The sequence below is a fragment of the Chamaea fasciata genome, unplaced genomic scaffold, assembly GCF_029207755.1.
Source record: "Chamaea fasciata isolate MVZ Bird 193981 ecotype frontalis unplaced genomic scaffold, bChaFas1.0.hap1 SCAF_11, whole genome shotgun sequence".
In the NCBI taxonomy this organism is placed as follows: Eukaryota; Metazoa; Chordata; class Aves; order Passeriformes; family Sylviidae; genus Chamaea; species Chamaea fasciata.
The window spans coordinates 14,523,439-14,547,089 of NW_027094096.1; the positions used below are offsets into that span (position 1 = coordinate 14,523,439).

Below are 23,651 nucleotides of genomic sequence, written 5' to 3' on the forward strand. Positions count from 1 at the left end.
AATCCATTACCACTTGGATATCACAACAGGCCTTGCTAAAATGTTTGTCATCATCTTTCTGGTAGGTCCCTTTCAAGTACTGACAGGCAAGTCTAAGGTCTCCCCCAAGCCTTCTCCTCTCCAGGCTGAACAGCCACAACTTTCTCAGCCTTTCGTCATAGGAGAGATGCACCAGCCCTCTGATCATCTTTATGGCCTCTTCTGGCCCTGCTCCCACTAGTCCATGTCCTTCTTATGTTGGGGACCCCATAGCTGGATGTAGTACTGCTGGTGGGGTCTCACCAGAGCAGAAGGGCAGAGTCTCCTCCCTTACTTGTTGCCCATGCTGCTTTAGATGCAGCCCAGGACGTTTGGCTTTCTGAGCTGCCAGTGCACATTGTTGGTGCATATCCAGCCTCCCATCCACTGACACCCCCAAGTCCTTGGCAGGGCTGCTCTCAATCTGTTCTGTATTGATATCAGGGGTTGCCTCAACCCAGGTGCAGGACCTTGCATTTGTCTTTGTTCAGCCTCCTGAAGTTCTCATGGACACAGTTCTTGGGCTTGTACAGGTCACTTTGAATGGCATCCCATCCTTCAAGGGTGTCAATTGTATCACAGCTTGGAGTCTTGCTTTAAATCTTACTTTAAACACTTTGGAAGAGCTGAGAAAAATGAGGCCACAGTATTTCCTAGTGATACATTTCTATGGGGTATATGAACATCCCAAATCTGGTGGCAGGTGTTGAAAGCATTGCTGAGTGGCTGTTCTATGTGTTACAGGTTATGTTTCAGAGTGGGGGGGGACCAGGACAGAGTGGTGTCCATGAGGGCAGGGCTGGAAGCAGGATTAGGTGCTGCCAAAGAGGCTGGTCATGCATGATAACTTGTTGGGAAAGGGCTGGAGGAGAATCTGATGTGTGTACAGCACTGGGCACCCCCCCGTGCCCAGAGCTAAACAGGCCATGCGAAGAGGTGCAAGGGGCAGAGATGGCATCTCTGTACGGATAGGGACAAGCTTCTGCAGCAGTGTCCTGTCCCAAAGAGGGGATGTGATGGAGTGGGTACCATTGGGACAGCAGAGGGAAGGAAAGGAGGGGAGTGCTTGTGCTGTGTCTCAGAGAAAGGGGACAGGGAGGTCTGAAATGAAGCTGGCTAGAGCCAAATTCAGATTACAGCCTGCAGGCTCAGAGCAGGCCCAGATAAACTGTGGAAATCATTGTAGGCTATTTTGGGCAGCAAGACTGGGATGAATGATGAGAGGAGTTCAGGGAGGCAGGCCAGGGTTGGCTCTTTGGCTCAGGAAGCCTCCAGGCTGTGGCACTGGGAGTGGCAGGGTGAGCTGTAGCAGGTCACCCTGTGCTGACCTGCTGTGTGCTGGCCCCAGAGGCGTGTCCCAAGGGCTGCCTTGGTGTTCCATTATTGACAGCTGCACTTCAGAAAGCAGTGGGATGGGTGCTGTGCCCAGCAAGCAGTGCCTGGTCCCTTCTCATGGGGGTCCCAGGGTAGGAGCCATGAAGGTGCACACTGGTGTTTGGTCAGGCTGCGGGAAGGGACGTTTCAGGCATCTGGTGAAAGGAGGAGATGCACAGGAGGTGCTGGGGCACATCACACACTCCTGTGGTTTGCAATTTTCCAGCAGCTGCACTTGTCCTCTGCCCTAAGGTACAGCAAGGGGAGATCAGTGGCCTCAGCCCTTTCAGGTCTTGTATTCAGTCAGCCTGGGGTTTTCCCATTTGGTTTCACTCTGACAACCCAGCTCTAGAAAGCAGAGGGCTGAGCTGTAGGCAGAGGGAGATATGCAGGAGTCAGCAGCAGTTTGCTGGCATGGCTGTGACACTTGCAGCACCTGTCAATCTTTCCCTTCATCCAAGCCCTGGGAAGCAGGAGCCAGCAGCAGAGCAAAAGAGGGCACAAAGCACCAAAACACCAGGTAGGTGTTGTACAGCTGTGCAACATGGTTTGCTGTAACTTCTGCCTGCTCCCAGTAGCCCTCACTGGCTGCTTCTGCTGGGGTATTTGGGAGCTAACACTGGCACCAGCACCTCTGATGGAGATCACCCCACCAGCAGCCACAGTTGTGCTTGGGGGGATGAAGAGCTTCCCAGTGCATAAGCAGTGAGGTTGGCTGCAGGCATCCATTGTGGTCCCAGTGCTGTTCCCCCTCCCAGGTGACTGAGAGGGCCAGGCAGGGTCCCTTGTGGAACATCATGGCAGGATCGTGCTGGCTGTCCCACTGGCCATCAGTCACCCTGTGGTCTTCTCCTGCTCTGTAGCTTGCAGCAGGTGTGAGCCAAGCACCTGCTGCTCCCTGCTCTGCCACGGAATGTGGCTTGTGGATCCATTGAATAGGGTTTTCGTCCTCATGCTGCTGGGGAGGGTCCCCACGCGGCCTTGCAGCAGCAAGGAGCGGAGAGATCACAGGAGTGTCCTGCTGTCCTCCCTGCATGGATGCTTTGCAGGCAGAGATGGGTTCGTGGGTGGCTCTTAGACTTCCTGGTGAGGTGACATAAGCTCTTCAGGTGACAATCCTCTTTGTCCTGGGACTGGAACAATGTGTCTCCTGTTGCAATGGGTATTTCAGGGACCAAGCTGTCCCTGGGGTCAGGCTGAGCGTCCCAGGGGTTAGGACGGCCACTGGCCACGCTGGATCCGCTCTGTGGTGACAGCACTAGGCTGAGTGCCTTTGAAGTGCCCTGCCGTGCTCTCTGCTCCACTGTTGGACAGGATCTGAGCAGCCATTGTGCAAAGCAAAACAAACCCTTCCTATCTGTCCCAGGCTCAGAGCTCAGCTCTGCTTCCAGCTGTAAGGCTGCAGAGCCAGCACAGCCCTGCCAGAGACTGCTGATAACCATCTCCCCTTGCAAAAGAGTTCAAGTCCCTGCTTCAGGCAGGCAATGTCACCTTATCAGCACTTGAAGGCTCCTGATAAAGGGATCAATCTAACTCCAGCTGCATCCCCACCTGCAAACACAATGTACTGGGTGCAGCCAAGGTGAGGTTGGCTGGGGCCCCCTGTGCTCTCTTGCCTTCGGGAGGGTCATGGCTGCCCAGACGCCGCAGGGCACAGCACAGCCAGTTCTGGGAACAATAGTGGCCACTGGCGACCACAGGGTGGGCGATTACTGAAAATCATGTGCTCACCCCGGCTGCTGCAGAGGCAATTTGTCAAAGTCCCATTTTCCTTTCCCTGATAAGATAGGGCTCGAGGAATACAATAATGCTTTTCTGAGATAAAATCGTGGCTCTTCTACTCAGCACACACGAAGGGGAAGCTAATTTTGGCCATGCTGGGCTGGCCAGGGCCGAGAGAAGGCTTCTGTCTGTGCTGGGGCTGCAGTTCAAAGGACAGGGAAACTCTAAGCCCCGAGAAGTAGGACAGCCCTGGGGGCAGCAGGGTCACTACCCCTGTGAGCTGGCACACTTCCTGCTCCATGAGGCCCTCCTGGACGATGCTATAGCCGCAGAAGGAGCTGTTGGTGCTGCCTTCATGATATGATGTGGCCCAGTGCTGCAGCTCTGCCAACACCTTCTAAGCCCTGTCAGAGGCTGGGGCAGCTGTGGGCAGCAGTGCTTCCCTTGCAGGCACCCAGCACGTGGAACTTCGCCCTCACACCCTCTTCCCCCCTGTCCCATGCTTTAAACGTTATCCCACCCCAAAGGCAGCACTAGGATGCCAAGGAAAGCTGCCCACTCCCAGCTGTCTGCTCCATGGCAAGCTGGCCGAGCGGGAAGGAAAGTGATTCTTGGCTGCCTGTGACAAGTCAGTCCTTCCACAGGCCCTTCCTGTGGCACCACAGCCTCAAGGGGAAAGGAGTAAAAGACACCATTGATAAAGGCAGACCTTATGCAATTCCCAGCCTCCCTGGGAACCAGACTCTTTTAATAACATATACAGTATTTGTAGGTGGTGGATCTGGCTTTCCTCGGGAGGATAATGAGAAGCACACCCATCTGGCAGAGCTGACGTTTCCATTTTGGCATGTTGCTTGGGATGCACTTTCTGCACAGTTTGAAATCTGAGCATAATCCTATCTTCATGAACCACATTCACTAGTCTGATAATGTGACCCCACAAAAGGTCAATGGAAAAGTTAATATAATTTATTGGCTGATTAAAAAAAAAAATCTAATCATCTCTTTTTCCTTTTTCCTGACCCCCCCCACCCGCACCCAGTGCCCTGCTGACATTTTCCAGTCATTCCCAAAACAATGGCCAGGGTGGGAATGCTCTGAGCGGGTGCAGCTTTAGAAGAGGCTTTTCCTGAGGGGCTGCAGATGCATCTGCCTGCTCAGCCTCTCCTCTCCGAGAGGTGTGTGGGGTGATGTGCTCAGTAAAGGTCACCAACCTGGCCGGCGACAGGGCTGGCATCAGGGCAGGTTTGGGCAGATCTTGTGATTTCGGTGTTAGCTGGTATCCTCTGCTCTATGGGGTGACTGGAGTTCAGCTGCTTTCTGCTGTGAGGAGACACCTCTGTTGTTGATCATCTCTGTCAGTTTTGTAGCCATGGAGTGTAGGGAAGGACGATTCAGACAGATTCCTGGGAGTCAGGCAGTCTTGGATGAAGCTATCAAGGGCCCCAAGAACCCTTTCCAAGGACACAGCGCACTGGGATCAGCACGTCCTGTGCTGCCTCTAGGGAAGGCTGCAAGAAACTGCAGCGCACAGGGGTGAGTTCCTTTGCACGGCTGTGTGTGAAAGGGGGACGTGCACTCCTCTTCCTTGCACCGTTCTCCCTTTGGGTTTCCCAGCCACCGAGAGCATGCACTGCACGCTCAGCCCGGGCTGTCTGCAGAGCCCCAAGAGCTGCTTGCAGCAATTAAGCAGCCAGGTGTTTGTCAGGGCATGACCTATCCTGGGGAAGCAGACTCGTTAGAAGCTTACTTGTTAGGGTGGAGCTGCAAAGTAATTACGAGCTGCAAAGTAATTAGACCTTTCTTATTCTAAAACCTCAGGGATAGAGAAGAAAGGACCCCAGAGGGCAAGAAATGGTGGAAAGGATCCAGCGGCTTCTCTCTCAGCATTAGCTGCTGCTTCGAAGTCGTGGCTTTTGGAGCTGCCACACTGCAGAGCCAAAGAGAGCGCATTGGGAAAACATCTGGCCGGAGCGGGGGAAGGAGAAAGCCCAGAACTGCCCATTACTGTCAGGCTGCAGCACTGCAGGGTCTGTCAGGGTGCTGCCACGGCTTGCGCATGCAAACCCTGGCTCCTGTCAGCAACTAACTGTCCTTCCCGGCTTCTTCACAGCTCTGCTCCAGGCCTGGCTCTTGCCGAGGAAAGACTGGAGAGATGGAGGGAGCCTGAGCAGTATAGCTTGGAAAGTAGAGGGCAAAGGAAACACAGGTGACTTCTGAAGTCGGTAGTTTCAGAAAAGCAAAATGATGTTCTAACGTGGTCTCACTTTGTGCTTTGTAAATCTGGTTTGTGCATGACGATGGCTGTAGCCTGGGGACTCCCTGCCTATGCAGCTCTGCCTGCAGCCCACCCTGCCTGGCACTGTGGGGTGCTGCTGCCCACCAGCAAACCCAAACCTCCCCGACATGGGGTAACTGGGCTCCTACACTGTGAATGCTCCCCTGCCCTCCTTTTCAGTGTCTTGAGGGTGAGCCGATCTTCTCCAGCCCTTGCATAAGATGTTCTTTGTCCATCAGCACATTTAGCTCCTGCTCTGTTCCAGCTGGTGCCGGGCCATGCGGGCAGCGAACGCCAGTCCCGACGGCAGCAATGCTGCCAGTTTGCGGGGCGGATGGGGAGCCACCGGAGCATCAGAGGGCACTGCAGAAGCACAGTGTCTCAGATCATAATAAACTCATGGACTTTGCCCATTTAGTTGAAATAACAGAGATGAAAAGGTTATTGAGGATGACTGATGGTGGGTTGAATGACCAGACAGCGTAACCTGCTTCATTCTCTGAGGCGCCATGCCAGGGAGAAGAGCTGCACACATAGGCTTTGGTTCCTGTCCTCTCTGAAAGCAGAGCCTTTGGAGAGCACAAAGCAGAAGAAAGGCTTCCCAGCCCTCTGCTTTGTTGTAACAGCACCGACTGCCAGTCTCCCAAGCACTTTCCCAGGAGGTGCTGTGAGAACAAGGTTGCAGAAGTCACTTCAGCAGTAACTGCTTGATCTGCCCTGGACCATGCTAAAATTGAGTCGTTTCCAGATACAGCAAGGGTTACGAGTTGTTCCTTAACTTGGCAGGAAAGGGGCATCTTGTTGGGATCTGTGTTGAAGTCCTGGAGAAGTGGATGTGAAATGCCCCTGTTCCTGCCCATGGTGCAGTTCCTGGTGGCATGGCTGTAATAGAGAGATTTGTGTTTGGCTGCCTGGTGGCAGGGTGTGCAAGGTGTCTCCTCACCCTGGATTTTAGAGCACTTCAGCTCCTTACTGCCATCAGAGACGGCCAGGACAGTGGCCTGTGTGGACCTTCAGCCTGGCTCAGAACAGCTGCAAGATCTGCTGCTTCTCTGCAAATGGTGTTGAAGGACAGAAGGTGAAATCAAGGGTTTAATATGCTATAAAGTCCCGGGTTTTGTTTTTTGGTGTTGTGGTGTTTTTTGTTTTGGTTTTTGTTTTGTTTTGTTTAGTAGGGTAACTTTGCTGCGATAAATATGTCTCAGAAACTGGGAACCCAAACACAAATAGTTCAAAGACATTTTTCCAGTGCCACACATCTAAAGCTGCTCATCACATCACAGCTTTGTTGGGTGAAGTGTAACAGGGATCATATCCTCACTTCCTGCCAAGGATATGAGAGCAAGGCACCAATTTGCAGATCTTGAAGAATGTGACAGTGGTATTTCAGCAGCTCTAATGCTCTGCAGCCTGTGAAGGCTGCACAGTAACTGAAAGGAAATATCTTTGGTTTTATTCACTTGGCTTTATTCCTAATTCACTCTTTGATGCCATCAGCCTGGGATAATAAGTTTTCAGAGATATGTTTGAAATTAAGGAAATGAGTCTGATTAGTCCTTTAAACATACTTTGAGAGAGAAATGCACAACAATAGAGTTATTAAAGGTCCTATTTTCAAGCAATTCTAATATGAAATCAAAACATTGAGCTGCTAGATGGCGAGATCCATTAGCAGTGTGTGTGCATTCTTCAGCTGGAGAGGGTATCACCTTCTTCAGCAAGGAGAGTTGCCAGAGAGCTTGAATCTGTCCTCTGTGCTCGGTGGGCAGTGATCAGCAGATTAATTTCACAGTAAAATACTTGCAGCTAAATAATAAAAGCACAGACATTTGCCCTTTGCCTGTTGTATTTTGCTGTGTAGAAGTGATGATTTCTCAAGAGTCTCACGTTCAAGGTTTGTATTTGGGGTTTTTTAGCTCTGTTTACCTAGTTGCTTTATTGTTCTTAGCAGTCCTGGGGTTATTTAGCTGTAAATACTTTACCTAGTATGGGGTTTATGCTGTCTATTGGTGAGGGTAAACTGCCTCCATTTACTGGAATACTTCCCAGTGAAGTCAGCAGCGTTTCAGGTACCTACTGGGTCCCCTTGGCAACTTTTCCCTGTGGCTGGGACAACTGCTACCAAACTCAGCCCTCGGTCATAGTGCAACAGCTTTTGCTCTGCTCTTACCATCACCAGTGCTGATGTGGTGCCCGAGGATTTCAGCCCAGTCCACAGGCTGGAAGTGACAAAGCCTGTGCAAGCCATCAGGAAACTGGTGTCCTCGGTGGAGACAATCCCTCAGTGAGTTTTTGTGCATGTGCTGCACGGCAGCTTTATGAAATAATATGGTGGAGGTGTGAAAGCAGATAAAGGCACTCAGATCCCACTTTTCCTTAGGTATGACGGTATGACGTGAGCTAGGTAAAGGCTGGCAGTCCTACTCACTGAAAGACTTCTGCCTTATTTTAAAAATAGAAGGGAGAGGGAAACAGACAAGTACCTACAAAAAGGATGTGCTAAGTAGCTCCACAGTGATTCCACTGCAGCTTTGTGGCAGCAGGGAGCCTGGAGAGGAGAGTGGAAGGTAACCTCTGTGGAGAGAATAGTCTTCAAAGGACCTGAGAAGTAATCTGGAGTGACCTCCTGTAGTGCTTCCCATGGCAGTCGTGGGGCTAGCAAGAGGAATGAGAAAGTACAGTATTATTTATTTCATCTACTATAAAAAGTGACTTTTTAAGATCTTGTTCAAGTAAATGGAACAATGAATTTTCCTTTGCCTCTGACTGCTGTTGAAGACATGTGACTTATTAGATATGCTGCTGTTGTAATGGAAGTAACTAGCCAGGCTATTTTAAACCATGCAGAACTGGATGTCTGGGAAATGGGGAAAAAAGAATTAGATGGCACAAGAGAAAAGAAACTTCATCTGTGACAATCTTGGGCACTTTGTAGAACTTCCTCTTAAAGCGGTTTCACAAGCTCATCTGGCAGAGAAGTGATAAATTGTTCAACAACTCAGGCTTGCCAAAGTAGTTTAAGGAGCTTTCAAAGGAAACTTTTAAAGACTTGTGGCTTTCAGCTGCAAGTGAATCATCTCGAAGAGTGAAACTGTAATTGCTAACCTCCATTTAATGGGTCACCATATACCTGTCTGTGTGTTCATGAGCTCTGGCGCTCAGTTCAAGAGTCATGTTCCCATGCAGATCTCATGCCCGTGTCTGAGAGCCCAGAGGGATGCCACTGCTGTTGGGATGCCAACCCACTGAACTTGAAAATCTAAGCTGGCAGAGCCTGCAAGCCACTGAGGTCAGAGGAAATACATAAAGGTAGTAGAAGGAATGTCATGTCCACACACACAGCCAAGGCATGGAGCCATGTCCTTTCTCAGCCCTTTTTCTCATGACGCTCTTTTTGTTTGCCTAAGGATGTATGGGGATTAGAGAGAGTGGGCTATGGGGATTTTATCCCCTATGTAACACCCTTGCCAGGAAAGTCAAACAAACAGGGCCAGAGGTGTCCCACAGGAGGCCCCACAGGTGTCCTCAGGGAGGGCTTGTTGGTACAGGGCTAGCAGAGGTGTGCTTGCAGCATCTGGGACAAGATGTGGCCAGCTGGCTGCTGGTGCACTGCAGGGGAGGGTCCCATAACCTCCTCTGAGCTAAGGCACATATGTATACAGCCCTACCAGAAAAGGCAGAGTGGAACACGCTAATATATACACATTAAAGAGACTGAATAAATAAACAGTAGGTTCTGATTTATTTTCTCTGCTACTTGGATATCTTAGTTTTGGCACAAGATAGATTTCATACACAAATGTGATCCCCAGATAGGTTCTTGTCCTGCCTGACTTAGAAACCATGTGCAGAGGAAAAAAAACTCCACAAATGTTCTTAAAGCATAATGATATTTATGCTGTTTATTGCCAAAGCACATAAAATCCTTGCCCCCCTTCAGCTAGGTAATATACAACAGGTAACAATGCTGATCTCTGCCCTGGAGGATTTACAGTTACAGATGAGAGATAACAGTAGGTATAGTCAGACTGGGAAAACACATAAAATGTGATTAGTCAGTCTGAGACTCACTAAATGCTGTACACTTAATAAGCATTGTTCATCTCATTTGTGCCTCACCTGGGAGAGAGTGCAGGGTTTGGTGGGGCAAAGCCGGACATGGAAAACAGCAAACGCCCTCGACACTGGGGAAGAGGTGGTGGGAGGGAGCAATTGAGAAATGTCATGTGTAAGAAATGTTCCGGTCACAGAAAGTTGTAAAGGACTTGTAAGTTTTATTATTAAGTGGGACTTGTACCCAGTTCAGGTTTTAGGTGGAATATATGTAACTGTGCAATCAAAATAGTCATGGGAAGCCCGTTAAGAAAGTCTGCAGGACTTACCACTCCTCCTGTTCTCAAGCCCCAAGCTGCTTACCTCTCCGACAGAGCAAAGTCTGGAGGAATTACACTGGCTGTGAATGGCCATAACATTTCCAGAAGCACTGACAATGCTGGATTGTGTTCTCTGGCTCATTTCCTCTTGCTAACCAATCTCTCTAAGGTGAACAGAATGGAGAAAAATTGTTGTTTTTCTTGTAATTTCTCTTGTAATTTACTTTACTTTTTCTACCAGGCTAAACATCTAATGTTTTAAAAGCACTGAATGCTGTGATTTCTCGGTGCATACCTAGAAATAACTTGTGATGCCCTGTGAGCAGTCCCTTCCCTAGGGAAGCTGCAGCCAGGAATGCTGCAGGAGAGCTGAGGTTGCCAGGCACTTCCAGCAGTACAAACCAGAGTGATGCCAAGAGAGCTGGAAAGCAGGGAGTGTGCCAACCACAAAATTAATCTCTGAGTTAATAAAGGCCTGCATGGTTTGAGGTTTGTGAAGCAATAAACGAGTTCAAATTTGCCAGCAACTGAAAAAGAAAAGCAATTAGGTGTTAAGGGAAACCTTCTAATGGGGATAAAGATAATACATTAGAATATACAATGGGTTGAAAAATGTGATGAGAAATTAATCTTTAATTGAAAATTACTAAAGGAATTTTGATGAAGAACACAGAAATGTATATATCAAAGCAAGCCTTTTAACTCCTTTTATTAAAAGGGAATGACAAAATAAGAGCTTCTGTTTAATAGCACTAATAATTTCATAATATTTTTCCTCTGAGTCATATGATAGGCTCTTTTCACCAGTCAGTACTTCATCCAAAAAAAAAAAAAAATCTCCTTGGCTTCTCCTCATCATAGTCATTTCTAGGTCTGTATGACCTAGAAAGCTGTTTCTACTAATGTGTTTTACCTCTGTTTTTCCAACACCCAGGCAGAAGGGTACCCATTTCAATCTCCCCACATTCCTATGACTCTGCTGGGAACACTGCTAACAAGTTTTGCAAGGCTAAAAGAGGTTATGAGCAAAAGGAAAAGTTATGAGCCTGAGGAAATACCTCAGTGTGATCCAAATGGAAACTGGGGGAGTCCTTCATCAATGTGTTGTTTGGTGACTCAAATGTTCACAATTTCAGTGGCATCAAAGGAGGCTTTTCTGGATTTAAAACAAAACATTTTGCTCAAAAAGGAAGAATAGGCAACAATAAAGACATATATAGATGGGAATTTTGCAAGCTGATAGCAATGGGTAGTTTAGTAGTTTGCAAAAGGGGTGACTAGCTAGGGAAATTCAATGAAAATATATTGGCCAGTACCACTGATCACCAGTGGCATTTCTTTGAGGCACAAAGAAAATCCTAGCAGCAATTTAGGTTTGACGTTGGACAACAACAATTGCAATTCAATGAAGAAAAAACCCCTGAAATTATTCAGTACTTTTTCTGTTCTTCATTTAAAAAATTGACAGAATAGTGTCGCCATATTTAATTGGAGATATTTCACATAGTCTTTCACATGTAACCAGCGTGAATGAAAACCACTGGTTAATACCCATCTTTAAAACTTTCATGCAAAAGCATTTTAAGAACTGCCTGAGAAGATTACCAAACTCTTAGTACTGATTTCTCAGTAAATACTGAATCACTGAATTTCCAGAGAATCAGGGGAAGTAACTGTTGAGTCATTACATAAAACCCAGTAACTAGTGTGTCTCAGGTAAGCAGGGAGAGAAGCTTGGCCAGGCTGACATCAGCCTTTGACAAGAGCAGTGAGGTGGTCAATGAAGTGTGCAGTCAACAGAGAATCAAACTGTGACAGTAGAGTTAGCACATTAACAGAAAATAAATGTTTTCAGGGTTTTTTTGAGTAGAGGAGGGCATCCATCTGATTTGAGTCAGAGCAGCTCAGCATTATGCCTGATGTGTGGGTGGTTGCCAAAAGGGGCAGTTTTGTTTCTCATTTTCTTTTCCTCTCATTCCCTTAAACAGTGGTCACATGAGTGAATCAACTCACCAGGCCAACAGAAAACTGTATTTTCTTTCTATCACTGTCAGAATTTCCTGCTGGATTCCTGTGCTGGGCTGACTCACCCCAGAGCTGTGGGGTCACTGGAGCTGTCACAGGAAGCCCAGAGTGGTGCTGAGGTGATGTGATGTTCTGCCAGATGGATGTAACCCCTGTTCAGTCACTGCTGGGGTTGCATGGAACGAGATGTAACACTCAATGGCTCCCTTCATCTGCAATGGAGAACAAATACCAGAAAAAAATAGTACTATGTGAAAAAAAATACAGATCCTATTGTGGCTTACAAATCCTCTAAATGGTTTGCAGTGCTCTTCAAAATTGAGCAGACAGCAGACAGAAGCAGGAATGGGTTATTAAAAGCAGGTATAGATAGGACAATAGGAAAGATCCCTTGTCACTTCTGTCAGGCTGAGGGGAAGACCTGAGGGACGCACTGTGGAGATGGGGTTGTGCCCAACACTTGAGCTGGGATCTGCACACTTGAGCTGGGATCTGCGATGGAGCCCCTCGGTGGTGCCCCAGGGCACTCATTCCTCACAGGGATTTCCCTGAGGTGATTCCCACCCTCTCACCACTACATAACATACCTAGCAGTCACACTGAGTGACATGTGCAGAGCTGCTCATCTGGCACCTCGGTTGTCTGTCAGTCCCACCATGGTGTTCGCCGGTGCTGGATGGAGCCAAATCCCTCAACAGCAGCTGTAAAGGCCTTGGCCTGGCCTTGTTCCCCATCCCATGACAATGGAGGACTGGCGGTAACGCTGGAGGGTAGCCGGCAGAGCTGGACCTGACTCCACAGAGATGTCTGCTTGTAGCTTTTAGGGGCAACACCCAGCCTCCAGTGCCTGCAGGACACCCCATGGCCAGCACACATGGCCTGGGGGATTCCAGGAGCCTCGGCTCCCACCCTGAGGTGGGCTCCTGCAGCCCAACACCCACTGCCACCCCTGTCCCAAGGGGACCCCTTGTCCTGCCCCACAGAGCCCCGCATAGCCATGACCCTCCACATCCACGTTGCTCCATATCCATGTCTCCACATCCATGTCCCTCCATATCCATGTCCCCACAGCCGTGTCCCCCCACATCCATGTCTCCACATCCATGTCTCCACATCCATGTTAGCCCACAGCCATGACCCCCCACAGCCATGTCCCCTCATATCCATGTCCTCCCATACCCATGTCTCCACATCCATGTCCCCACATCCATGTCCCCTCATATCCATGTCCCCACAGTCGTGTCCTCCCACAGCCGCGTCCCCACGTGCTCCCCCGGCCCCGGCCCCGCCCCTCCCGCCGCAGCCCCGCCCCCTCCGGCCCCGCCCCCCGGGCCCTCTCGACACCCCTCTCTTCCGGCGCGGCGCGGGCGGGGTGGGCGCGTGCCGTGTCGCCGTCACTTCCGCGCCCGCCCCTCCCCGCCCCGCCCAGCGCGGCCGGCGCGTGCAGCCGGTTGGCGGCGGATCCGCTCGCGCCTCGCGAGGCAGCTGCAGCCGCGCGGGCGGCGGGCGGGGTGGGGGGGGAGCGCCGGTCCCGCGCCGGTCCCGCGCCCGCCCCGCCGGCGATGGGGCTGCGCTGAGGCCGCCGGTGAGTGGGGCCGCGGGGCCGCGGGCACGGCACGGCGCGGCGCGGCCCGAGAGGTGAGGGAGGGTCCGCGGGCCTCCAGCGGCGCCCGCAGTCTCCGCCGCGCCGGGTGCGGGGCGGCCGCCCGCAGCGCCCTTCAGCCGCGCCGGCCGCTCCTCCGCCCGCGGCAGCCCCCGCGGGGCGGCCCGGCGCGGGCGCGGGGCTTGTGGCGGGGCCGGTGCCGCGGAGCGGGTCTCGAGGCCGGGGCGGCCCCGCCGCCCGGGGAAGGGTTGCGCGTGGCCGCGGGCGCCCGGCGTGTGGCGGCCGCCGGTGTCCGGACACGTGCGGCGCTGGCCCGGCCGGCCCCCCGCGCTGCCCGGGGGCCAGCCCGGGCTGTCGGGGTCCCCTCGGCCGCTCGGGCGGCTCTCCCGTGCCGCCTCCTCCGTCCTCTCAGCCCGGCCCCCAGTTCTGCCGGCGGTCCCGGTTACCGAATACCGCGCGTTCCGCTGCCTGGGCACACGTCAGCGTGTGCTGCAGTGGCGGAGTCGGTGGAAATGCTGGTGATCGTGTACCAAAGAGAAACTTTCGCAGCCCGAGATGAGGACTCAATGCGTCTCATCCTTTTTTCAGCCCATGAGTCAGTGCATTCTCCTGCTGCTGACAAAGGTTATACAGCACTTTTCTATCAGCTGAGCTATGGAGATATCGCACTGTGAGCACCTCTGACAACCACTGCGTCATCCCTAAGAGGAGGCCTGTTTATGCCTGTTCAGGGATAAACAGCTACTAGGTGAATTAAACACTGGGAACCGTAACAGAATTGATACTTACGGTGAAGAAAAACTTGATTAGCTACAGTATTGGCTCTGAAAGCTTGCTGCTACCATCAGTGCTCTGGCATGCCTGCTGGGATCAGTGTATTCCTGCAGGTGCTGTAGTTGGAAGAGACTTTTGGAGCTCTTCAAGAAGCTGAGATAGCATAGCCTCCAGCAGTGGGAGATGGTTAACTCTAAACTGTTCTAACATGAGTGCTGATAGTTGTCTGGCCATGCTGTCTGACTGCTTCCTCTTCTGAGGTTACTGAGTTAGAATTCGTTAATGTGTTTTCTTTACAGTATGCACTCACTGGAATTCTATGGTGTTTTCTTAGCAAGGATGAACAAGATTATGTTTCATTTAGCCTATTCATTACTTTGACTGGGTTTTTTCTTTTGTTGTAGGTGTCTCAGCTGTTGTATGTATGCGATTCGTCCACACACTGGCTCTTCAGACAGGTTAGCAATATTTTTCAGCCATCAGTTCCATCATGTTTGAAAGAATTGCTACTTTTACATTTTCTTAAAATTTTGTATGACACTGTTACATCCTGTAGAATATTGATTTTCTTGATCTTATGAGAAACAGCTTTTTTGGCATTATTTAAATTTACTCTGTGATGTAAGTGTGGTCCTCATAAACTTCATGTCCCTGTATCAGTGTCATGAGTGACAGCAGTGTAACTTCATTGCACATATACTGGGGAAATACTTGTTTTGGTGTTTGGCATGACACTGATGACTATGTACTGCTGCTTTTGTTAGCTGCTTTTTCTTGTTGGCTAATTACAAGTAGTTTCACAAAGTTTAAAGAAAATATGCTGTGTAAACTTTGAACTGTAAAATCGACTTGAAAATTTATTAGTACTGATCTACCCCTGCTGACTTGTAAGAAGCATATCATTAACATGACTTACTGAACAAAAATGTCATCTGTTGGTGTAGTCACTGGCTTCTGGCTACACTGAGTGTTCCAGTGTGAGCACCTAGGTCAGCTATGAAAAAGTAATGGCTCCAAGTCTGTCAGTTTTTAAAGTGCTTCGGAAAATGAGTGAGCCAGATCTTTTTGCTGATTTTAGTTTTAGCCAAGGCTGACTCTGTGACACAAGGAGGTGTAAGCAGTGAAAGGGAACCTGAGCAGGTCTGCAGACTCCTGCAGAGCTGCTGGACAGCAGCTGCTGCCTTCCCAAATACCTCCCAGAAGCAGTGGGGCTGTTCCAAGCTCTGCTTGGTGTCTTCTGTAGTGCTGACCAGGCTTTGAGCTCATTTTGATCTCCCCCCTTAAATTTTTTGTTAGTTGTCTTCTAGGATCAGGCTTCTGTTCCTGTATTTCTTTTTCATTTCTTTCTGGTCTGTGGAGGACCTCACATCATTGGTAGGCACTAATTCATCCCTAACCTGGAGAGAGAGGGGTGAAAGGTCCCAGCTGCCTGGTCAGGAAGCTCACAGTGCCTGCAAGGGAGCGTGGGGGCTGCCTAGCAGGAAGGGAAGTTGCATCATGATGTCTGAGTGATTGAGAAACTTTGTGATTCAGTCCTGTTCTGCTACTGTGCCATGTGATAGGCATGGTGCATCAGACAAGCTATTTTGCTGTGTTCCTAATAAATTATTTTAAAAAGAAAATAAATTTCTGTATTGACATGGAACCGTCAGATGATTTTTTCTCATTTGCCTTGAGGAGATACTATCTTACTGAATTCTGTGTGGAGTATAAAACAGCCAACAAGAAATTGATTTTCTGTGGGATGAAGACAAATTCCATTTATTCTGTGGAAGTAAAATACCTTTATATCGTTAAAACCAGGTCCAAATGGAGTGTCCAGGTCATAGAGGAAATCAGTAGTAGAACTGGGAACTGACATGGAAAGATCAGGTTCTCATCAAGCATTTTGATTATTGCACCCTTGTTCCTTTTTCTGGAAACCTTCAGATGGCATTTGCTTTATTTCTGTAAACAACAGAAATCTGCAGCAGGGGATTACTTTGACTTAGCTTGTCCAAGATCTGTTGCAGAAATTATTACTTCTGTTGTGATAAATGTCTCTGTTTAGTGCTGTGCTCAAGCATCTTTAACTGCAGACCAGGGAGCATGGTTGTAACACCTTCCTTATTTAATGTCTGTGTTGTAGACAGGCATCATCAAGTCAGCCCAGGACAGAACCTGATGGTAGCTGGCATGGAGAGAAGATGTTTCATTCCTTTATTGCCTTGTGAAACAAAGTTAAATCTTCTAAAACTCTTGAGTTTTGGAAATTAGAAAAAAAGGGTTTCCTTTGATTTAATTTAGTTAGTGCCCAAACCTTATCCATGTAATGTGAAAATAAGTGGTTCTGCCATTTGTGTTCAGGCTCATCTTTTGAGTGTCTGCAAGAATTGCCTTGGAGAACAGAGCTTCTATTTAAGTGCAGGTATTTTTGGGCAGGGATTACTGGTCTCCACAGCATGGCATCTACTATGGTCCGACCTGCTTTGGGTCTGGAGTCATGTTGCTGTGCAGATAAGTAGGTTTTGTGGATTTTCAGTGGCAAAAAAACCTCCTCACATTCTGACTAGTGCTTGAATCTGGTTATGATTGGCATGAGAAAGTTCATACAAGACAAATCCTAGTTCAAAAATCCTAATTTCATAACAAAACATTGAAAAAAATGTTTCAAGTAACAGTAATGCTAAAATGTTTCCCTTTCACTGTTACACAATGTGCTAAAAATAGTTTTCATTCATAAAAAAGCTGCTTCCTTTGTTAAATAATCTGCATAGCAGAGAACAAAAGTTCATTTTGTAGTAAACTGTAGCTGTATTATTGCTCCAAGTCTGACACCTTTATTCCTGATTGAAATAAGACTGTAAACTTTAATTTTTGAAGCTGAAAAGCAGGCTTAAATAAAAAATGATGGGTGATTCACAGTTTCTGTTCAAGAGTTATGGACGTGATCTGCACAAAAAGCTGAAGTTTTGTGTCTTGCTGCTCCTTTTCTAAAATGTATAATTTCTGCACCGTCTTCATAGAGTGCTTTGCAGGGGTTGGGATTGGGAGAGGGTCTCCCTGGCCATGGAATCTTGCTGATTGCTCTGAATTGGTGCAGTGTCAATCACATTCATCATTAGCTTTTCATTTTTTCGTTGTGTGTTTTTCATTTGAAAGAATTTAACCTTTTTTTTTTTTTTTAAATGGTTCTGCTTTGTTAGAGTTGTGACATTGCATTGTTCATCTTAAAACAGCTCTTTGGAAGAGGATATGGTAGTAGAATTGGTATCAAGTCCATTATTTCTTTTCGTTGGATTGAGATTTTTTTTGTCGTATTTAAAAGATCATCCTTCAAAATCAAAATACCCAACTCTTTCTTTTCTGACCTTTAGCAAAGTTATATGGCAGTGATATTTTCAGTTTAGAGGGTACTAGCAGTAACAAAAATGGCAGCTCCTTCAGATTTTATTCTCGCTAGATGTCAAAATGAAAGGTGATAAATGGCAATGGCTGTGAAATCACAGCTGGTTCTTCTAAAGAATAAGGAGAATAGTGTCATGAGAAAGCTTTTGAGGAATAGTAGTAAGAGCAGCTTAACTGAGTTGGGATGTAAGAAGAAAATATATGTAGAGTGTGAAATTGAGTCACATTGTGAAGAGCATGTGTAAAAGACTAGTAGGAGCAGAGATCACAAAGGGTACAGTGCAATTGGAATGGCAGGTAGCAAGAGACATAAGTCAGCTACAGTAAAGGTATGTTAGTAGTAGTAGTAGGAAGATTGGGAAATGCCTCACTTGATTTGGTGGGGAGCACATGTGTCTACAGAAGGTGCAGAACATCTGAAGGGCTTTAGTGCCTATTTTTCTTGTCTTCTTTCACATGGTTTCATGCAGGTGCTTAATCTTATGAATCTTTGTGACAAGGTAGTATTTTACACTACAGTGCACTTCTGCTAGATGTTTCTGTGTCAACTGGCCTTGGTAAGTTTCACTGTACAATTCTCAAAACAGCTCAAAAATGTTATTTAGAACTACTCAGAAGTACTAGAAGACTGGCAAAGGATGAGGCTTCAGACAGTTATAAAGGAAAAGCGCTAAGGAAGATGAGTAACAGTCTGACAGTTCAGTTTATCTCAATTTTTTCCATCAGTTGAGATTAATAAACAAACATTCTGTTTTCAAGCGCTTGGAAGATACAGCAGCATGAACTGATTTGTGGGAAAAGTAATTGTGTCTGAAGTCTTGATACCTTTTTGCGGCAGAGTAGAAGACACGTCGTTACAGCAGAGGCAGTGGAGGTTTAGTCTCCTGAATTAATTGATTGATTTAAAAAGGTTGTCCTCATTTTAATGGTCTTAAAAGTAAATAGAGGCATGATCTAGGGGTAGGTGATCCTATCTGGAGAACTTTAGTTAACAATTCGGTGTTAAAATGAGAAGTTATCTTGAAGGGTTCTGTCCTGGATACAGTTGCCTTTAATGAAAATATCAGTCAACTGGCTGATTAAATGTGCTTATTGAATTCTCAGGGACTGTGTGTTTGGAGGACATGATGAGAGTTCAAAATAACCTGAAAAATAGCATGACATTCAATAGGGACAAATGCAGAGTACTGCACTCAGGCAGGAATTGCCAGCTGTGGAAATGCAGGGTGAGGAGTAACTGGTTAGCTGCTAGAAAAAGGACCTGGGGGTGTACTGGATCACAAGTTGAACATGAGTCAGTGTCATGCTGTTTTGCAGAAAAGGCAAATATCTTACTGGGATGTTTAAACAGGAGTATTGTATGAGAGATGTAAAGTTTAAATCCATTGGCTTTATTTGCTGTTGATGTACAGTCTGTGCAGACAGCATCTGTTCTGGGTGCCAAGATTCAAGAAGAATTTGGACCACTTGGAAGGAGTTCAGAGTAGAGAAATGTGAGTGATCAGAGTTCGAGGAAACAACTTCATAAATGTGGAAGAAAATCCAAGTTATTTTGGCAAGAGATGAGGAGTTTAGGGGGAATGTAAGCGATTTCAAGTATTTAAAAGATTCGTAAGAAGGAAATGTTATTTTCAGTGGCCATAATGGGCAGGTTGAAGTGGAATTAAGTTTCATCACGAAAAACACTAATTAAGTTTCTAACATTTCTCACAGTTAAAGTAGTGCTTTAAGAAGTCTTTACCTGTGGCCATGAAGAACAAGTTTGTATGTTTAGTAAGAATGGTATATGATTTATGTTGGAGACAAGACTAAACTCACTATTAATGTCCCTTTCATCTCATTTTATAAGATTTTAGTTTCAGTTGATGTCAAGTTTGAGCCAGTGAAGGAGAAATATACAGGATTCTTTTTGTCAATCTCTTGGTTGTATCATGTGAGTTTAGATCTATAGGTTCAAATGGTTAGAACTGTTATGCTTGTATTGGTTTGGAAACATATGGTGTTCCAGATTACTTCTCTTGGATGCTGCCTCCTGCAAATGAAGCGAATTTCCTTGTGCTGTCAGGGTGTTCAAACCTCCATGATCGATGTGTTAGCAATGTCTGTGTGAGTTAAACCTAGCAGAGCACTGACGAATTTCCATTCATTTTAGTAGTCTTAGTAGCTTTCAGATTACTGCTTTAGATTCAGGTGATAATCCAATTGTGTTTCTCATCCATCATTACAAAGGTCCACCTTTGGCTTTTAAGATCTCTTTGCAGTTCCCATACTGTGGTATATTCACCACTACAGGGAGCCAAAGTGAGGATGAACCCAATGCAAAGTGGAAGGTCCAACTGCAAGTATAGCCATGCTATTTTATATATCATTGTTTTTATGCACTGTTATAATCGCTTTTGGTGGGTCTGCAGTAGACTGCATGGCAAAACAAAGGATCCAGCTAATCCTTCTATTTCAGCAGTTGGTTTGTAATGTGACTGGAATGTGTGAAAACACATCGATTAATCCTATGCATTTCACTGCCATATCATGTCTCCAAATCATTGAAGAAAAGTACAGTTACCCCTATGAACTCTGCCCTTATGATCTGCTATGGTGTTTCACATCAACAATAGCAAGAGCTTATTTTCTGGAGGCTGCATTTAATGCAGCAGTAGATAGCAGAAGCTGAAAGGTCAGTGACAGGGATAATGGTTGGCCTCCAATGGGGAGATTGTACAGTTAAGTTGCATTACCTGCCTGACTTTACCTTTACCCTGTAATAATCTTTATTGAACTGTATAACTTTTGGATACAGGTTCATTTCCTGAAAAGTCCTGTTACTGTTGGCTAGAGATTTTTTTCTCTGAGCAGAGGGGTAATTTTTCTTACCTCTGTTTCTCAAACAGGGGATCTATTTTTATCTTCAGGTCATGGAGGATTCTTAACGTATCTACTGTTGTCACTAAGTTGTGAAGGCTTGATCCAAAGCCCAGTAAATTCAAAGGGTTGTTCCACTGGCATGAGCGGTCTTTGGCTGAGGGTGCTGCTGTCTGAAAGTGGTGCTTCTGTCACTAGAGCAGTACTCCAGATTTGACAAGCCAGCAAAAAGTTCTTTTCAGACCAACCGGTAATTCAAACAGAAACATAAAAAGGCTGTATAATGTGCAGTCTTGCAAAGTGCATTCTTTAGATTAACCCTGTCTTCTGTTGGTCCATTTGGTGAGAACATCAAAACTTTAAGCAGTGCTTTCAGAGAGAGTCCTGACATTACTTTCCTGCATCATAGCCATGCGTTATTGCTAGAGGCAGCCTACTGAGCATTAATATTGGCAATATTGAAGACTTGTGTTGTGGTAAGGAGTAATGGTGTTGAGTGCAGTTTGGGCAGCCAGACTTTAAATGCCAGCAGTGTATGGATGAAGTAGAGCTTCTGCTGTGTTACAGTTGTACTGCTGTGGTGGCTTTCTGCTGCTTGGGTGAGATCAGCCTGGGGTGAAAGGCATGAGTCTGGAGCAGAGGCAGATGTAATCTGTCTGAGTGAACTGAAGCACTTGGAAAACCATTGTTGTGTAGTCTAAGTTGGTTGGAAGTCTACTTATTCTCCTAACTTCTTAATTTTCCTTAGTTCATGTACAAATTTTAATTTTTTATTATTTGCATTTTTTTATCAAGTTGTCTTCTCCAGCAGAAATAACTTTAGTAATGAACAGGCAAAAATGTAGGAACACGCAAATTTCGCCACATAAATTGCATCCCTTTTGTAGGGTGAGAGCATAAAGGAAAATAACTTATGGTCTTGTCAGCCTGACAGAGTCCTTATTCAGTAGCGTACAAATGGAGTTGTCCTCAAAGCACTTTTCCTTCTGCCACGCTTTCCATTATCCAGCAAAATCCCTTCCCCAGAGTGAGAAAGGTTTTTTTAGTAGGGAGACTGTTGGATAATTGCATTCTGAGCATTTATTAGTGAGAATTTTTATGCCTTAAGCTGGTACTGCTGTGCTTGGTAGTATTTGTTACCCCAGTTGTTAGCCCATGGTCACTTCAGTAGTGACTATCTGGTGGGTTAAATCGCTGCTGTCTCTGCTGGAGATGCTGTTCTACATAAGTCCATTGCAGGAACAGGTCATAGAAGTCTTTGGCTCTGGTTTCAGAGCAATGTGTTTTGAATTAGTGTAGTCTGCACCTTGCATTTGAAACAAATGTATAGTTTCCTGCTTGCCATCATCCTGTGCTGGCATAAATGTCTGTGGAGAAATAATATCTTAATAACCAGAATTGTCTGTGTGGCTGAAGTCTGATAACACTTGTATGTAACATTGATGGGTGTGGTAGCAGAACTCATGCAACCTTATAGTCAAGACAGTAGTGCTGGTTGATGAGGGAGGCACTGTCAACAAAAGAATGTATTGGATTGAGAATATTTTGGTGTGCACTCTCAGGTAATACTTTTTGTTAGCCTAGCTTAATGGAAGTAGTTCACCTTTTGGAGGCTGTAACTTTTGGTAGTGCAGACATTGAGCTATACCCAGAGAGTTGAGTTTACTAAGTTTGTCAACTCTGGGGCAGTATTTTATGGTGGGGCAGTATTTTATGGTGAATCATCTGTGTGGTTCTGTCCTCCGATCTTACCTTTGCTGGATTCCTAAAGAGTGTGTTTTATATCTGTGTGTCCCTCTGTCAGAGAACATCCTTGTTCTTTGGATAATGATTTTGATTATAGCTAGGTTAGCATTCTTTAATTTTGAAAGTGTGGTAGTATATATAGCCATGAAAAAGAACTTGGTACCTATAACATCAGCCTGAAAGATAGTAAAAACATAATACCTGGTGATTGATTCCTTTCCTAATGTCCCACGGAAATAAGGTAATGTTCAGGGCTTCAGTCTTTTTCAAAACATTTTTGATTATTTTGCTTATATTCAGGTTAAGTAGTTGTTTGGCAGTTTCCTTTTCCGAATGCTGTAGCCAAGGAGAAACTGAAGTGCACGTTCATAAAGCTAGTAGATTGAGGGTCAAAATAAGGGCAAAATTAATCCTTCTCTGTGAATTCAGGAGTTCTCTTTGCAGGATGTTGGCAAGCTTAAAATGTGCCACAAAATAATTTTTAAAACCCCAGGAAAATCCACTTAGTAATACATAAGATGATAGGGTATTTGGCTCATGAAACTCTTGAACTACAAGTTCCTGGGTCTGGAGATTGTGCACGGGGGGGCATCATTATATGACTCTCTGTGCTGTCTCCTTGACTGCAGGGAAAATGCACGTTTGATCTGACCTTTCTGGCCCATTGTTTTGTTGCTCTATTAGCCTTCAGCCCGGCTTTCTGTTCTTCCGTGGCTCTGATACAAAGGGTATGGAGTTAAAGCTACTTGGGCATTTAATGTAAGTGAAATTGTGGCAGTCCTCAGTGGTGCTTTAGGAAGCTGACCTCTGTTTTCACGTAACATTTATGAAAAAGCAAGGCTGAAGGGGGAAAGCTGGGTCAAGCATCTGGGCTAGAGCTATCTGGGAAGAGGCTATTTCTGAATATTTGGCTAGACAGTGGTGATATTTCAGTTAGTGAGGTCAATGCTTGAGGAAAAAACATTCCCTTGATACACTTCGAGTGCTTGAAACATTTCAGTGTTGCTTTTAAGGAAACTTTCCTCCTTACAGCAGAGAAGATGGATACAGTTACACCTTTTAATACTGTTATAAAATTTTTTATAGGCTAGGAAAGAAAGAAAGTTCTCAAAAAGGTATTTCAAACAAATAAAAATGTTACTCTAGACAAGATATGTTAGGGCAGAATTTCTCTTTTAAAGTAAGTGTGCAGGATAAAAGTTTAGTAAAAATAGACTGATAAGCAAAAGCTATTACTTATGGGAGAAGCAAGACTCAAGACCTTTGCTGATGGTCATTGGGACTGAGAAGATTGCAGCAGTTGAAGGGATATCCCTTGTCAGATTTTTGCAGTCTGTTTCTATTATACAGGAGATGTCTCCCACTGCTGATGCTATGGAAGTCATTCCCAAGGGGCACAATAGCACTGAACAGTGTCATTTAAATGGAGCTATTTAAGGCAATGATGATATGTGTTGTAATAGGATGTGGGGAGTTAATTTAATTTCATGGA

The 23,651-nt window shown here is 46.3% G+C and overlaps 1 protein-coding gene across 1 annotated transcript in view; it reads left to right on the forward strand.

Annotated features, from left to right (window-relative positions):
• Positions 1-13,366: 13,366 nt before the first annotated feature.
• The window catches only part of ATP13A3 (ATPase 13A3), a 57,301-nt gene continuing 47,016 nt past the window's right edge, over positions 13,367-23,651 (forward strand). Inside the window, exons 1-2 of the mRNA XM_066193324.1 lie at positions 13,367-13,428; positions 14,572-14,625. Of these exons, the coding sequence (XP_066049421.1) occupies positions 14,588-14,625 (38 nt within the window). The 5' untranslated portion in view covers positions 13,367-13,428; positions 14,572-14,587. The remainder of the gene's footprint in view (positions 13,429-14,571; positions 14,626-23,651) is intronic.